This window comes from Myodes glareolus, chromosome 14 (assembly GCF_982192425.1).
Source record: "Myodes glareolus chromosome 14, mMyoGla1.1, whole genome shotgun sequence".
Classification (NCBI taxonomy): Eukaryota; Metazoa; Chordata; class Mammalia; order Rodentia; family Cricetidae; genus Myodes; species Myodes glareolus.
In genome coordinates this window covers 16,388,427-16,405,165 of record NC_142039.1, presented here as the reverse complement: position 1 = coordinate 16,405,165, position 16,739 = coordinate 16,388,427, and the positions used below count along the sequence as shown (strand labels likewise).

Below are 16,739 nucleotides of genomic sequence, written 5' to 3'. Positions count from 1 at the left end.
TTTATTAAAGCCTTTTAAGTGCAGAACGAGACTTATTTGTCAATGATGTGAAAGACTATTGCATCAGACGATGGTCTTAACATTCTCTGAAGAATATTCCTTCAAGGTTTTGGTCTTGTTTATAAGTGACGACTTCAGACACCATGGCTTTTAACTTATTTTGTATTGATGGTTCTCCACTGCAGAGAGATGAGATCAGCTCCTCAGGCAACGCTCAGCGATGGCCAGGACATGTCTGTTTGCCACAGCTAGAGAAAGGGATGCTACTGATCGATCTACTGAGCAAAGGTCAGAGACTTCCCTCCCACGATGAGGAGTTGACAAGGTTGAGGAATCTTAAACTGTATTACTAATATTATATCCATACTTTCGTATATGGGTGTGAAGGGGCATCCTGTGTGTGGAGACGAGAGGTCAGTCTCAGGTATTTCTCTCTCACTCTCTATTTTTTGAGACATATCCACAGTTTTTAAAAGTTTACACCAACAACAAAATGTTAGATTAAGCATTGACTTGTAATATTTCCCAGTTTCTGTGGCACACGCACTCCCACTGTGGTTAGTGTTATGTGTCTACTTATCTGACCTATGAGATGCCCAAACCGCCTCTAAAACATTTATATATATATATATATATATATATATATGTCTGTGGGTTCTTCACGAGCATCTCATGCCCTTGGTCACTGGAACTCCTGGCTCTTCAGTTCTTGGCATTCAGGGCTTACCCAACATATGGTTCTGTTGGCCTGCCCAAATTCTCAAAACTTTACACTGAATTACAGTGCTAGCTTTCCTAGCTCTCCAGCTTGCAGATGGAGAGGAAATTTTTAGGTTGCCAAAACCATGTGAACCAATTTCCATATGAATCTCTTCTTCCAGTATCAATGGTTAGACTGAACCACTTTTGAAAATTATGTGAAAGCAATATACAGATCATAGAGATCATACTTGGGATTTTGATCTTCTCCCCAGGTTAGTGATACCTGGTAAGATATTATCTTGAGATTTTGGTGGTAATCAGTTTTCTACAGTGTGCTGTGCTGTGTGTGTGTGCGCACGCGCGTGTGTGTGTTTGTTGTTCAATGGGTGTTTGTGAGGGTAGACATTGAAAATGTATTTTCAAATTATGATATTCTTGATGACTGTGATGCTTACTCCCCATCGTCAACTTTACTGGATTTACAATCACCACGGAAACCCATCTCTGGGTGTATTCATCAGATTGTTTCCACAAAGGGTTAAGCGGAGGGTAAGATGTAGCCTGGCTGTGGGCAGTGCCATCCCAGGGACAAGGAGAAGATGAGCTGAGCCCTGACGCGCACCTCACTTTACTTCCTAACTGCAGATGCCATGTGACCTGCTGCTTCGTGCTTTTACTGCCACGCTTTCTGCGCGCGGTGAGTTGTAGCCCCTCAAACTGTAGGCCAAAATAAAATCTTCCTTCCAGAAATTGCTTCTTGTCAGGTCATTGGTTGCAAAAACAAGAACAACAACTAACACAGAGGGTTTATTGGGATACAGCCTCCTTGTAATAAGAAGAAAATTGATAATATCTATGTGTATCCCGGTGGTTCTGTTCTTCTGGAGAACACATGGTCCAGTCTATGATTGATTTCAAACTACTAAGGTGACATCGCCAAGCAAGAAGTTGGTAAGAGATCCCTGCCTCAAAGATACAGATGCCATACACCCACGAGCACAAATAGTAAAATCATGAGTAGATAATAGGTTCTGTGTACTTGTTACCTTCCCCTGTAATGCTTAATAGTAGATAAACTTGCTTCAATTTTAATAAGAGCTGTGCTTAACAACCGATCCACGAAATTCCTTAACAGTTTCTTGTGCGTTAATACCGACCAGTCTGGTTCCAGCATGCACTGGAATGACCTCTCTCATTCTGAAATTCACAGTTTATTCCCAGAGTCTCAGGGAGACTGATTTCTGTTTTCCTAAAGAATTTTTAGGGTTTCTGTTTTCTAAAGAAGGGAGAAGACCCTCTGCTCTGGATTGGATTTTGTATCTGCTCATAGTTACATTTAACAAAACATTCATGTAAATGTGGCTGGACCCAAAGGAAGTCTGACCACTTTCTATTAGATTGTCAGCAATCTCACTGGAGAGGAGACAGGACCCTAGCATGGCACCTACGGCAACGCTGAATACACAGACACACAGACACACAGACACACAACTCCTTCTGTCCTCTCTCCCTCAAGATAGGACACAGACTGTGTTTCTGACTTACCCTTTTCCTGGAGCCAGATTATGAAACAATAGACCACCAGTTTGCAATGTGTGGCCCATGGTTCAGCAGCATCTGCCTCACTTGGAAATTCTAGAGTGTGGAAACCAGCAGTTTATGATTAAAAACACCCAACAGGTTATTACGGGGCATGTTGAAGATTGAGACGCACTCTGTGTGATTATTTATCCTTTCTTTTTAATAAGTTATGTTTTATCCATTAGAATGACAACAAAACAAACATAGGTCATCCTGATAACATTTGGTATTTCCCTCCAGTCTCCAGAACTGACAGATAATTTCTTAGAATGCATGACTCCTCCCAAGGAAGAATCTCATCAACCATGCATTGATTTATATACTTCATCTTTCAGAAGAGAATTGTTTTTAACTTCTGTGAATACTATGGCCCACATGCATCCCTGAACCATAAAATCTGACAACATCTAAGCTTCCAGGGCCTAGTCTGTGTCCTGCAAGCTCACTGGTACCTTCTTCACAGGTAGGAACTATGCTTTGGCACTGGGTTTGGGCTAAAGCACTTAAAGGAGTGAGGAGGTCTTATCAGACCTGGAGGAGTCAATCAAATGGTCATAAGTACTTTGAAATATTATTTTCCTAACCCCCTGTTTTAAAGTATCCATTTATTTGTGTGCTTATGAAGGGACAAGCACATGCATGTATACATGCATGTGTGTGTGCATGTGCACATATGTGTGTGTGTGTGTGTGTGTGTGTGTGTGTGTGTGTGTGTGTGTTGAGGTCAAAACATGGCTCTTGAGAGGTGATTCTCTTGTAGGATTCAGGGATTAAAGTCAGCTTGAAAGGCCCACGCACAAGCTCATCCGCCTGCTGGGTCATCTTGCTCTTCTTACAGGGTATACTGACACATTCAGTATTCTACTTTCAGAAGAAAGTCTATTATGAGCATAGCTTTCGCTGAGTATTTTTTGAAATGTAGTTTCATATTATTCATTTGTGTCTATGACCTATAATTTAGCCATGCCCCTATTTAGGAACTTTGGTTTATAGCTAGTGTCTCACTTCTAAAGCACCATTTGTGGAACGCTGTACATACTGTCAGCTAGCAGAAGTGACATATTCCTTGACCAGCTTCTAAGCGCTCCTGACCATCTTCCCCTCCCTCCCCTGCACTGTAGTTTAAATTGCTCATGGGTTTGCTCCTTCAAGAATTCACCTCTTTCATTCTTGGATCACAGCCCCTCATCACGATTAACACATCTGCATAAACATAAAAATCAAAGTTGGAAATTGGAAAGGAACTGGTACCTTTTCATATTAGTACTTTGGATACTAGTACACCAAAGTGTCCCATCCGGCCAGCGAATCCTTTGTGTTCTCTGTGAACTCTCGTTTCTAGTATCAGCCACGCCTACACTTCAGGTTTGGGCGTTACAGTCTCTAGTTCCTAAACAGGAAGAATGCTAATAAATGGTTTGAGCCACGGCAACAAATATGCATACAGGAATGTCAGCGGGTTTGATCCACGGACAGTTATTTTATGAAGTCCCTTGAGTTTTCAAAAACTCTAAAAATCAACAAGGCATTTTAGATTAGAGTGTGAATCATCTTCCTGTGTTGGCTTGCTCCTGGCAGAAGTCAGCCATCTTTTAGTTTTTTAAAAAAAATTATCACGTTTACTGCACATTTGTGCATAGGTCCACCTGTGCGTATAGACACACGTGTGTGCTGTGAAATGGATGTGGTCAAGCGGACAGCTTCGGGAGTTTGATCTTTCCTTACACCATGTAGGTTCCAGGGATTGAACTCGGGTCATCAGGCTTGGCAGCAAGTGCCTTTAGCTGCTCAGCCATCTTGCTGGCCGTCTTTTAGACACACACATACACACACACACACATGCACGCACTATAAAACTTTCCCTAAATTGAAAATAAGCAATCTTTCTGTTTCTATTTTGATAAACCATCTTACCTATAGTCAAGTTTAAATGATATTTCTTTCCATTTGAAATAGGAAAACATAACATAAAATATTGTTGAATTATGATGACTAAACATAAAAATGCTTTCATGTGTTGGAACCAAAAATAAATATATCGTAAACCGTTCTAGGATTAAGAAAAAAAATCTCTACCAAGTGTGGTGGTGCTCTCTGAAGTTGGAGAAGGTATATTTTTTTGATATCAGGAATTTGAGACCAGTCCAGGCAATATAGTGAGTCCCATCAAAATAAAAACAAACCAGAATAAAATTTCAATATACTTTTTTTCTTGGATTGGGTTTTAAGAAAGAATGATTATATCTCCAATATATCATCGAAAATCTTGATTGCTGGATACATAATCAGAAATCAGCATAAAATTACAGAACATTGAACAGATAATTAATGAATACTGCCATTTTGAAACTAGTATTATTCATGTTTTTCTCATTCTCTAGTATATTCAACTTCTTGGCAAGTCAGTAACGTGAGAAAGTATGAAGCAAACTTCTAATAAGATCTTGCCTTACACAACTGAGAAGTTCTACAAGGAGCCTTCAAACAAGCAGGTTCAAACGGGCGCAATAACAATTAAAAAAGGAGACAAACCGACATGGACGCCTGGCTTTTGTTCTTTTCTACCTGTCTACCAAAATCACAAGGGAGTAACCGGAGGGTGCCGCTAGGGGGCACCAATACCCAGCGACTTCACTGGCGTCGGCGGTGGTGGGCGTGGGGCCGCTCCCTTCTGTCCTCTCTTTCATCTGGACTTCCGCCGGAAGTGGTCCCGGTAGTTGTTGTCCTCTGCTATTTGGTCTCCGGTTGTACGGCGGTTCGTTCCGCCTGCGGGGGTGAAGTTACCGCCGAGGAGCTGTGACGGCCAAGTGGAGCTTAGACCCTGGCGGCGAGATGGACATCCTCAAGTCGGAGATTCTGCGGAAGCGTCAGCTGGTGGAAGACCGGAACCTCCTAGTGGTGAGGGTCCTTTGACTGTGGAGTTTGGACTCGTAGCTCGTGTTCTTGTGCGTGGATGGGTGTTGGGGTGATGGTGATGGACTGAGAGGAGTTGGTCCCGGCGTGGGGTTGACAGATCTGCCACACCATACTGGGGCAGGTTGTCAGCCAAGAGCTAGGAAGAGTGCGTTTGAACCCTAGTCTGGGTCACTTCAGCGTTTGCGTTGCTAACAGACACCAGCCGCAGGTAGAGTAATGAAAACAACTTCGGGCCATGTGACGTTCCTGATCCCTTTGCGGAAAGTCAGTACGCTTTACTAAGCAGTTTGGCACATGCCACAGAGTTCACTGCTTGTCTGTTTCTCTTTTTTTGTTTGTGTGCAAAAGTTTTATGTGCGGCTCTGGTGTCTTCCCATCTTGGTTTCGCCTGCTATAGAATTTCACATAAATAGGATGTACATTTTTATATGGAGACTCATTTGATCAGAGTGTTTTGAGTATTTCTCATTCTGCTGCGTGTATTTTTTTTTTATTTCTGTTGTCTGAATAGACCCAGTTAGCCATCTTCCTAGTGATGAGTATTTGAGCTGTTTCTAAGATTAGATTGAGCAAGTTCTGAACCTTCGGGAAGCTTTGTTTTCATCTCTTTAGAACTGCTAGGTTATAGAGCGCATGCATATTTAGTTGTAGAAAACGCTATTGTCTCTTTTAACATAGCTCTACCATGTTACACATCCACAAGCAGTGTCAGAGAGTTGGCGTGTCTGCACTCTTGCCTTCTCAGTGGAGAGGTATTGGTGTGCTTCTTATTTACGTCTTCTTGATAAATTATATATTGTGTGTGTATATAATATTTATATTGTGTGGATTTTTAGACACTTACGTATCTTTTGTGAAGTGTTAAAACTGCTTGCAAATTTAAATTAGGTTAGCTTTTTAAATTAATTATCTGGACATATATATATACATATATATATATATATACACACACACACACACACACACATATATATCACCACTTTCTTTGATAAGTATATTTTTTCTAGCTATTTTCCTCCAGGTTCGATTATCTGTTATTTCATTAATAGTCCCTTATGATGAATCAAAGTTGTGTGTGTTTCAGAGAGACAGAGGCAGGATATTTATATTTATGGATGGGGGAGCATGGCAGGGGCCCTTGGGCTCATCAAAACAAGGCAATCAGGATAGATTGGAAATAGCTGGGTAGGACATGTATAGGGGGATGATTAGGAACCAGAGAGATGAGCATAGATGCGACCTAAAATTCCAGAAGAGAAAATTGAGAGCAGATCACCAGTTCTCCAGATGGAAGGTAACACCAGGAATCTGAGTAGGGGTGTGTGTGTGTGTTCTTGTTCATGTCCCTGTCACTGTGTGTCCATGTCCCTAGCTGCACAGTGGTGAGGCCTTCGTTAATGCTTAGGCACAGGCACCCTACACTATTTCAGCCATACCAGGAAACACTCCCAGGCCCAGCTTGTTGACCACCGGCTTCAACTTTTGACCGCCCGTCTGCTCTGGATCCCAGCCATTTCCTCACTATGGTGCCCTCAGAGCTGACATCTACTCCTTTGCTCTCCCTATACAACCTGTATAGATGACAGATGCTAGTGTACCCGGACCTGCGTGTGCCAGGGCAGGATGGTGTCAGCCAGCTATTTCCTTCCTCTCTCTCTCTAGCCTGTCAGGTGCTGGTGGGTGTGGACCTGACTGCACCCAGCCAGGGTGACACAGCCAGCTGCTAGTGCCTGGTCTCCTCCTGTTCTGTACAAGGCAGTGCTGAGTGTTCAGGGCTCCAGGAAATAGGGACCATGGGATTCCCCGGGGTCTCCAAGGTGTTTCCCTGTGGCCTTATCCAAGCAGTAATGACAGCTTCCAGGTCACCTTCCTCTTGGATTTCTGAGATTTCCTCCCAGATGGAGGCCCTCAACAGGGTCATGAACTTGCATTAAATCCTCTGCAACATTTCTGGCTGCAACCAGTAGAAGTATTTGAAACCACTTGTGAATCTTGTAGCTGCTCATGGCAGCTTCTGAAGAAACATATCCGCCATGGTGTCCAGGGTGAACCTTGAGGTGGCAGCGCCAGGCACCAGTTAAGAATGTGATGGGGGGGGGGGAGACTGGAGAGATGGCTCAGTGGTTAAGAGCATTGCCTGCTCTTCCAAAGGTCCTGAGTTCAATTCCCGGCAACCACATGGTGGCTCACAACCATCTGTAATGAGATCTGGTGCCCTCTTCTGGCCTGCAGACATACACACAGACAGAATATTGTATACATAATAAATAATTTTTTAAAAAAAGAATGTGATCTGGTAGACCTTCTCCACAGCCACTGCCGGATTAGCATTGTTTGTTTCGACCGTGTGGAATCACTGCTGGTTGACTTTGATAGAGCACAGTTTGTTTCTGTCCTTACCCTCGTCCTCCCTCCCTCTCTGTCCGTTCTTTCTCAGTAGTCTTGCTTTATCACCCGGGTTGACTTTGAATTGATGCCTCAGCCTCCCAAGGGCTGCAATCCTGTACCTGTCTTCAGTTTGTCATTTTTTTAGTGGCTGTTTTCTGTGTCTTGTTGGGAGATTAAAACAGTGTAGCCAGTTGGAAAACAGATGAGCAGTTTCTTAAATGTTACGCGAACCTTTGACACGTGAGCCCGCCCTTCTGCTTGCTTGAGATGTTTGAATAAACTGTAAAGGTGCTGTCTTCTGAAAGTTCATAGTCTTTTATGAAATGCTGCTTATTTCAGAACATTTTGAGTCAGATTTTTGTGTGATGCCAAGGAGGAGTTACCACTAGCGAAACCCAGAATTGATCCGGTCAGACTGGTTCCAGGGGAGGAGACCTTTCACATTCTTTTCAGTGCCCATACTGATGAGAGCTCCTGAACTGGCGCTCCACGCCGTAGTTTCTGTTCTGGGCAGGAGAAAATAGCAAAGGGATCGCTCTGTGTTGTTCATAGTAAATTTGTAGAAACTGTCGTTGAACTCAGATATTAGGAAAGTGAATGAAAAGAAAAAACGTTTTGAAAATACACTTGGAACTCCTATTACAGTTCAAGAGAAATAGCTGAAAATTTATCACACATCAGAACACAGGGACTCAGTGTGATGATCTCCAGACTAAAAACATGACCAAATTCTTGGAAACTGAAAAGTGTTTTCAAAGGTTTCTAAGAGTGTTGGTATCTATGGGGCATGCATTTCTGCCAGGGATACGTTACTAACTTATTGTTTTTTGTTTTTTTTTTTTTTACTTTGATAGGAAAATAAAAAATATTTCAAGCGGAGTGAACTTGCAAAAAAAGAAGAAGAAGCATATTTTGAAAGATGTGGCTATAAGGTATAAGTTCAAGGTTTTATGCTAAATCTTACGTTTCTGAGTTTAAATTTATACAACTGTTGCTAAATAACAAAATTATTGATCTCTGTTCAATTTATCAATGTTATACATTAGCCTATAAATGAGAAGCCATCTGGAGAGGTATGAGTTTTTGGTTTTGGTTTGGCTTTTTTAAAAAACAGATTTTGAATTCAGGAAAATACGTGCATGACTTTTGGCTTGGAATGGTTTGGCTTTCTGTGGACAGCATGAACTGGCTTGAGATCGAAGCTTGAATTTTTTTTTTTTAAATTAAGCCCTGGTTCTGATACTGCCGTATCTTCATCTCCACCACCACTCTCCCTGCCTCTCCCAATAAAATAATGTGTTTTGAAAACACTCAAAACACTTTATTCATTCAGCCTTGATTATAGTAGCAGCTTCCTCCTGAGTACTTTAAGCGGTTGGTTTATGTTAGTATCATTGTTAATTCCTCTTAGGCCCAGCGAGTCTGATAGAATACTTACCCTCTAGATGATTTTGTTTCTTTTAAACATGAGGCAACATTTTGTGATGCTGTATAGTCTCTTAGTCAGAAGAAGAATTGTGAAATAAATGAGCTCTCAGAAAGGCTCCTTAATGAACTTTAGATGTATGACTGAAACAGTCTTTCACACTGCCTAGCTGATAATGTCTGGGCACTCATTGGGAGGGGAAACCTGTAAGGCTGAGAAGTCCTTTCGGTCGTCTTGAAGCAGACTCGCTGACTCTTAGCTCACAGGAACAGAGCAGACTCGCTGACTCTTAGCTCACAGGTAACAGAGCAGACTAGCTGACTCTTAGCTCACAGGTAACAGGCCCATTGAACTATGCGCAGTCATACATTTGTTAATGGAATGCATGGAATGGAGGAAGTTCTGGAAATGAATTTGTATAGCATTTCTAGAGGAAAGCATGAAGAATGTAGATGCTTTCCATATGCATTTGGCTTTTATTTTTTACTGTTGGAATACAAAGGAATATTTTTAAAGATAGATGTTTAAAAGTTTCTATTTGTATTTTGTTAGTTTTCTATAAAGATACCAACTTCATTTGCTTCTAGTTTAGGAAAGTAAAAGACATTTTCTATAAATAAACCTGAGCAGAAATGTAGAGAGAAGAGTTTTCACATTTTGCTTGCCCAGTATCATGCCCAGGCGTGGCCTGGAATGAGATCCTTTATTATACATTTCTCTGCTGACTTGATCTCTAACTGTGAACCTTTGCTACCTTTGGAGAAGGTAGGATAATAATCTAATTAGTGTGACTTTTGCTTTGTGTAGGTCCTTTCCTGATGCGAGCAGCATTTTTTGTTTGTTTGTTTTTGTTTTTCTGTTTCTTATATAAAGGAGAAAGGGGTGGAACAGAATAACTTTTTTGGCGACAGTGCTGTAGCCTTGAGTCCATCTGCAGAGTGTCTTAGGTGTTTGTCCCAGGGCTGTCAGCGGCCGTCAGCTCCTGGAGTGAAGACATCTGATGATGTGATTAGAGAGAGTGGTAGCTTTGCGCTTTAACAACCCTGCCTCCTGCAGTAGTGGCAGTAAAGTATGTGCTCCCTTGTAGAGGCCAGACGCCATGTTAGGGCTGGTGCTGGACTGACCTGTGTAAATATTCAAAAAGTTAGTTTTTATCTCTCTTTCTCTTTACCTTTAACCAGAAGCTATCGTGTCATGAATTGCATGATTTTTTTATTGTATAGACTTCATTAATGGAATAGTAGTTTCTTAAAGCCGATCTTTATGTTTCTTTGAATCTTATTCCTACTTCTGAATTTTAAACTTATTTTGTGGTTGAATGGAAACCACACTTCAGGATGTTTCCAGGCTACACAGTGAGGCTTATACTTTCTGGACTCAGTTTTATCAGTTTGTGACTAAGACTGCTGCCCGAATATGGAAAATAGATGAAAACGTCGCCCCCTGTCGGTTCCTGGGAGCAAACGTGTGTCTGTGTTCCTCGGGTGGCCTTGCAGTCTTCCTTCCTTTTCTTCGAGGTTGGCAGCTCATTCTGTGGTCCAGTGTGCACAGCCCTCAGCATTCTTCAGCATGCCTAGTGTGTGCTTTACCCAAGGTTGGATTAATGTGTCTGAAGAAGCAAAATAGGACGCGCTCTAGCTTGGTGCCCCACAGGCTCTGTGGGAAGCAGTTCTTTAGCCTTCATTGTACAGACGAGCAGCAATGGCTAACCCTTGAGAGTAGTTTTCCCACAGAGGAGAGGCAAATTGATTGTTTTCAAGAGGAAAGTGGGCTGTTCTAGCATCTGGGGAGAAATTGAGTTTAGATTTAAGCGCTCTTAGGTTTTTGTCTCAGAAACGGTTGTAGTTATCCACTCCTTTCTAGCAAGAATGCGCTCGCCCATGTGCATGCCTTCCACATGTCATGTTCCTGAACCGGTGTCTGAGCAGCTCTGAAAGCATGCACGGTTGCTCTGCAGCCTTTGTGCAGAGCAGCAGGAAGTTAGACCTCAGTCTAAACACTCTTCCTCCGTGTGGGTGGCTAAGGTGATGGCTGGTGAGTAGACATGCCTTGTAAGTTTAAACTTCATTTCTTTGGGCTCTTAACCTAGATACAACCAAAAGAGGATGACCAGAAACCACTGACATCATCAAATCCAGTGTTGGAACTTGAACTAGCAGAGGAAAAACTACCCATGACTCTTTCTAGGCAAGAGGTAAGGTTATATTTGAGTATTTTATAGTCAGAAAGAAAAAATTTTGTACTATTACATGCATAACTTCTGGTATTTCCAAAATGAGATGATTCGACTTAAAAATCTTATGTAGCCAGTTTTTTTCATGAACTTCTAAATCTCTGCTTTCTTTGATAATAATTCTTACTTCAAAATGAAACAGGAGCTGGAGGGGTGGCTTAGGTGTTAAAAGGAGTGGCTGCTTTTCCAGAGGACCAGAATTGGGTTTCCAGACCTCTATGGGCACCAGGCACACATGTACACAGACCTGCACGCAGGGAAAACACGAATAAAACTCCCCTCCACATACACACTTTATCGTTATTGTGTGAGTGTATGATGTGTGTGGGCGTGTGTGTCAGGACACATGTGGAGGGCAGATGACAACCTTGTGCAATTGGTTTTCACCTTCTACCTTTCCACAGGCCCCAGGCCACCAGACTTGTGCATCAAGTACCTTACTCCACCAGCCAGTAGTCTTTCTTTTTTAGAGAGTGTATTTTAAATAAGTTTACATGACACAATCTAAGTAATTATACTAAGTATTATCAAAATCATTTAAATGATACTCTTTTGCTATTTATTAAATAATTTCTTATTTCCTGGTCCATATTTTCAAATTAAAACATAGCTCTAAGTAACTTTCCTCCCTCTTTTTCTTTAGTGCTACATAGCTTTTAATGCCTGCTTAATTTCTCAATATGTATTTGCACCATGATTTTTTCCTTTTTTTTTTTCCAAGACAGGGTTTCTCAGTAGCTTTGGAAGGCTGGTCTCGAACTCACAGAGATCTTCCCGCCTCTGCCTCCCAAGTGCTGGGATTAAAGGCGTGTGCCACCATCGCCCGGCGAATGATAGAATTTTTATACAGTTTTTGAGGACAGATAGTTTATTCCCTGCCTTTAGACATAACTACTGTTATATAATCCGAGATAGATGGGAATTCTGTACTTAAATAGATTCCGTGAGTATTGCATATTTTATAGTTGCTTGCTTTGTTGTTAATAGTTTCCATTTGGTAATGGTGTTGTAAACTCAGCTTTTTTTATTTTAGGTTCTTTAAATTTTGACTGACTCAGTGATCTTTCATTTTTGTGATGTCTTATAAATATGTCTGTATTTTCGTGTCTAATTGTGGTTAGGACTGAATGGGAAGGCAGTGAGAAAGGCGAATGTGCACTGGCAGGTTATATTTCAGTCCTCATTCGCGTGCTTAGGGTGAACACACAGAGAAGGAAGGAAGCCTTCGAGGACACCACCACCACCCGACCAGATTTTTGCTTTTTTAAAACAATCTATATTTCAAAAAGCCAGAGAGGAAATTTGAAAGTTTATCCAGATAAAGTTCTTCATGATTTTTATTTCCTCTTATTTTTTAATTTAGATAAACCTGTATTTTCTTGATTGCATATTTTGTTTCTTGTTTTTAAGTGAAATATTTACTCAAAGCATAGAATATATGTATGTGCAGTGTATTGACTTAATTACAGAACAAAAACCCTTGTCAAGTCAAGATCTGAAGTAGGTTCCCATACTTTAAAAGCCCTGCATATGGCTGTTGTAATCACAAGTCATTTTCTCACAAGACAGGATCTGGGTTTGACTGGTATCGCAGTGCCTGCCCTTATTCTGCCTTTGCTGTCCTTCCCCCCATTGTCGTGTGTTTTCTTTGTGACTGACCTCCTGCGCACGTTCCCCTAAGACAGGTCTCCAGAGACCTAAACTGCTTGTTGCTTAAGTGTTATCATAACATGTAGCATATCTGTTGTGTAAATCCTGGAAAAGCAAATACAGATTCTTGCTTTTTGTCTTTATTTTTTGACACAGGGTTTCTGTGTAGCTTTGGAGTCTGTCCTGAAACTAGCTCTTGTAGACCAGGCTGACCTGGAACTCACAGAGATCTGCCTGCCTCTGCTTCCCAAGTGCTGGGATTAAAGGTGTGCGCCACCACCACCCGACCAGATTTTTGCTTTTTTAAAACAATCTATATTTCAAAATAGTGTTTGAACACTAAAGTTTGTATCCACATATGCTTTTAGAAAGGCCTAAGCAGTCATAATGGCCTAAGCAGTCATAATTACATGAGATGAGGGCCAGCAGTGTATCCTTTATGCTATGTTCTGACAAGTGTATGGGTGTTTCTGTGTCTGTATAAACTGGATTTGCATTATAGATTCATATGTCAAACGACTTGATAGGAATTTTTTTGTAAAATAATATATGAGGTATTTGAGTCAAAATAGTGTATTTTCCCCTTTCATTCACAAATATCTATTATGAGATAGATGATTAAAGTTTGTTTGAAGGATCTTGGGTCTGTCATACTGACTCTGAATGTGCTTGCTTGTGGAGCCTCACGGCCTCAGTTGGTTCCCTGGGACCCACATGGTGGACGGAGAGAAATGACTCCTCTGCACACGCTTCATGGTTGACTGCCCTCGCAAATACATTTTAAAAAAATTGAAGGACTTTATATTTTACTTAGAAACATTTATTCAGGTAATTATATTATACTTATAAACTTAGGTTTCATTTTAAGATATGTAAATCTTAAAATGCAAATTGCATTTGCATTTTGCAAATTGTTTTGAGATGTTTAATTTTTTTCCCTCTTTGACGTCTCCTTTATATATTTTCATAGGTCATCAGAAGACTGAGAGAAAGAGGAGAACCAGTTAGGCTGTTTGGAGAAACCGATTATGATGCTTTCCAACGTTTAAGGAAAATAGAGATTCTTACACCTGAAGTTAACAAGGTGAGAAGTCAAAGCTAAAGACCATAAGCTGGAGTAGGTGGGCTTTAACTGATTGTATGATTGTACGCGAGTACAGGAACAGTGTCAGTATAGGATGGTACTGCAGGAGCTGTGACGGAGTGAGTGTTGACTGACCGCATTATTGTAGGCAAACAGGAGGAAATAGTGTCAGCTTAGTGCTGCTGAGATAACTGGTTTTAAGGGAACTGTATCTTAAGCACTGCATTTGGTCTATTTTAACAAATACATGTGAGCATAGAAGGATAAAGAATATATTTATGACTCAATGCCTGTGTCACGTCTCTGCTTAATTCAGAGACGTTTCTGAATCAAGACACCATGAATTGAGTTTACAGCGCTGTCTATGCTCTGGAGGACAGTTTCCCTTTATTGCTCAGTTATGTTTAGTTATGAGTGCTCATTTCTGGCTTTGGGCCACTGTGAATAGAACCACCCTGAATACACATATGCAGTGATTTGTGGAGGGGGTGAGAGGTCCCCCCACTCTCAGTACTAGCACTAACTACAAGCAGCATTACTCAGTGATAAGAGTAAATGTGTGCTTTACAAGAAGTGCCAGGCATTTCTGAAGATCAGCGTATGGTATTGTTAGACTTGAATTTAAGCCATTCTCTCGTGTGCGTAAAATCTCATGTCCCTAGTGACTGAAGATGTCTTTTCATACTTACCTTCCTTTGTACAGTGTCTGTGTTGTGTCATTACTGTGACATAGTACCTAACACGAGCAGCTTAGGGTTAATTATTTTGGTGGCACTTTGGAGGGATGCAGTTGAGTTGGGCAGGAGTCACATTGCACACAGTCAGGAACAGAGGGTGTGTGCTGTGCTGGAGTTTGCCTCTTTTTCTTCTTTGTTCATCCCAGGCCATGGGATGATACCACCCACACTAAGTGTGGGTGTCCAGCCTCACTTAACCCAGTCTAGATAATCATAGCTATACCCAGAGATTTGTTTCCATGAAGTCCATCAACAAGATTAACCATCACAGGTTTATTAAATCCCCTTATTCAGTTTTTAATTGAATTATTTGTCTTTTATTAACATCTATTTATTTATTTATTCATTTGTTTATTATCCATCCATCCATCCATCCATCCATCCATCTGTCTTTCAGGTTTTGAGACAGGGTTTCTCTGTAAGATAGTCCTGACTGTCCTGGAACTAGCTTGTAGATGAGGGCTGGGTTTCAAGGCATGAGCCACCACCACCTGACTAATATCTTCATTAATTAGGAGTTGTTTATATGTGCTATATGTGTATAAGCCCTTTGTTAGTACATAGATAGGATTTTGGAGTTATTTCTTCCTAGCCTGTGGATTACTTATGTTTTTAATGAAATGTTGCTGAGCAGAAGTTTTAAATTTTGATGAAGTCACAGTTAACTGTTTTTTTTTAATGTAATTTTTAAATTTTTAAATTTTTCTTATGCTGTTGGTTTTGTGTTCTGTTTGAGAATTCTTTGTATATGCCAAGGACTTGAAGAGATGCTTTGTGTTTTCTTCTAGAAGTAACCATTGTAGTAGATTTTACATGGGAGGCTGTGGTCATATGTTTGTGCTCAGCATCTGGTCTGTTCTGTGGGCTCCTGTAAGGAGTGTGGTTTTGCTTTGGTTGTTTGGTTCTACACGTGTCAGTTAGGGTTGTGTTTGTTCAGCTCTTCTGGGGCTTCGTTAATGTTTTATCAGCTAACTGTTAATTACTGAAAAGTAATGAGACCTAGTGTCCGTCTGTCTGTCTGTCTTAGAATAATTTATATTTTAAATGATACAAAATCCTTGTTTCTGTTGATACAGCAATATAATTTGTATTTTTAAAAATACCAATGCTATAAGAGCACACTGAATGTTAATATTTCTAATTCTCAAAATAATAAGCAGGTAGCCATGTATGTTTCTATATATACTTCACTATAAGCATGCAGTAAACATCATTATAAAATGTCATTCATACCAGCAACCCCCCCAAAAATATTAGCAAATAAATGCAATGTGATATTTGAGTGAAACTGTTAAATATCCTGCATTCTCTTCCAAGACAATGAAACATAGTAGTACCAATCATAAAATTAAACTAAACAGCTAGCAAGGTGTATCTTACTTTAGGTACTAATGGTATACTGTTTCTATTCCTCTTGTTTAATCTCCTCTGCCAAACGATAAAGCACATTTGTACTTGCTCTGAGTTATAGTATTCTTCCAATAATGTCTAGGGGTTCAAAAGTTAATAAATAAATTAAATATCAAAATTATGATTTATTATTCATTAACTCTAGCAAACTTTCTGTTCTCTCTTATATGAAAAAAATATGTGATAAATTAATAGATTAAGATTAATTTAACAGTCTTAAATTCTGGCTACATTGTAATAATTAAAAAATCCAATTGCTTATTTACTCTTATACTTTATAACATAGTAAATTATAAAATTTTCGTGATTGACCCATCCAACAATTTGAGAAGGTGGAGCTTCAACAGGTCTAAAAAGTGCTTCATACAGCATCCAGTTAGTGTCATCCCTATGGAAGACGGTGGGGAACGAGCCAAAGGAAGTAACTAAATGCCCAATGACATTTCACTGAAGTGTTTATGAATTTTCTTTTCTGCTCACCTGTGAATTCTTACACCAAAATCTACCACTAACAGAGGGTGTGTACATGGCAAAACAAATCATTCTCAGCTTGTCTTAGACTAAAGATGATTCTTGTGTAGTATAAAAATCAAATATTTAAAACGTTTGTGG

General features: G+C 40.4%; 1 protein-coding gene across 2 annotated transcripts in view; it reads left to right on the top strand.

The window, feature by feature from the left end:
• Positions 1-4,984: 4,984 nt before the first annotated feature.
• Positions 4,985-16,739, top strand: part of Prpf18 (pre-mRNA processing factor 18) — a 31,122-nt gene continuing 19,367 nt past the window's right edge. Inside the window, exons 1-4 of one of the 2 annotated variants that reach the window (XM_048460722.3) lie at positions 4,985-5,181; positions 8,442-8,519; positions 11,103-11,207; positions 13,867-13,980. In XM_048460722.3, coding sequence (XP_048316679.1) covers positions 5,116-5,181; positions 8,442-8,519; positions 11,103-11,207; positions 13,867-13,980 — 363 coding nt within the window. In that variant the 5' untranslated portion in view covers positions 4,985-5,115. Of the gene's footprint in view, positions 5,182-8,441; positions 8,520-8,641; positions 8,661-11,102; positions 11,208-13,866; positions 13,981-16,739 lie in introns of those variants that run through there. The other variant, XM_087896371.1, reaches the window with a different exon arrangement.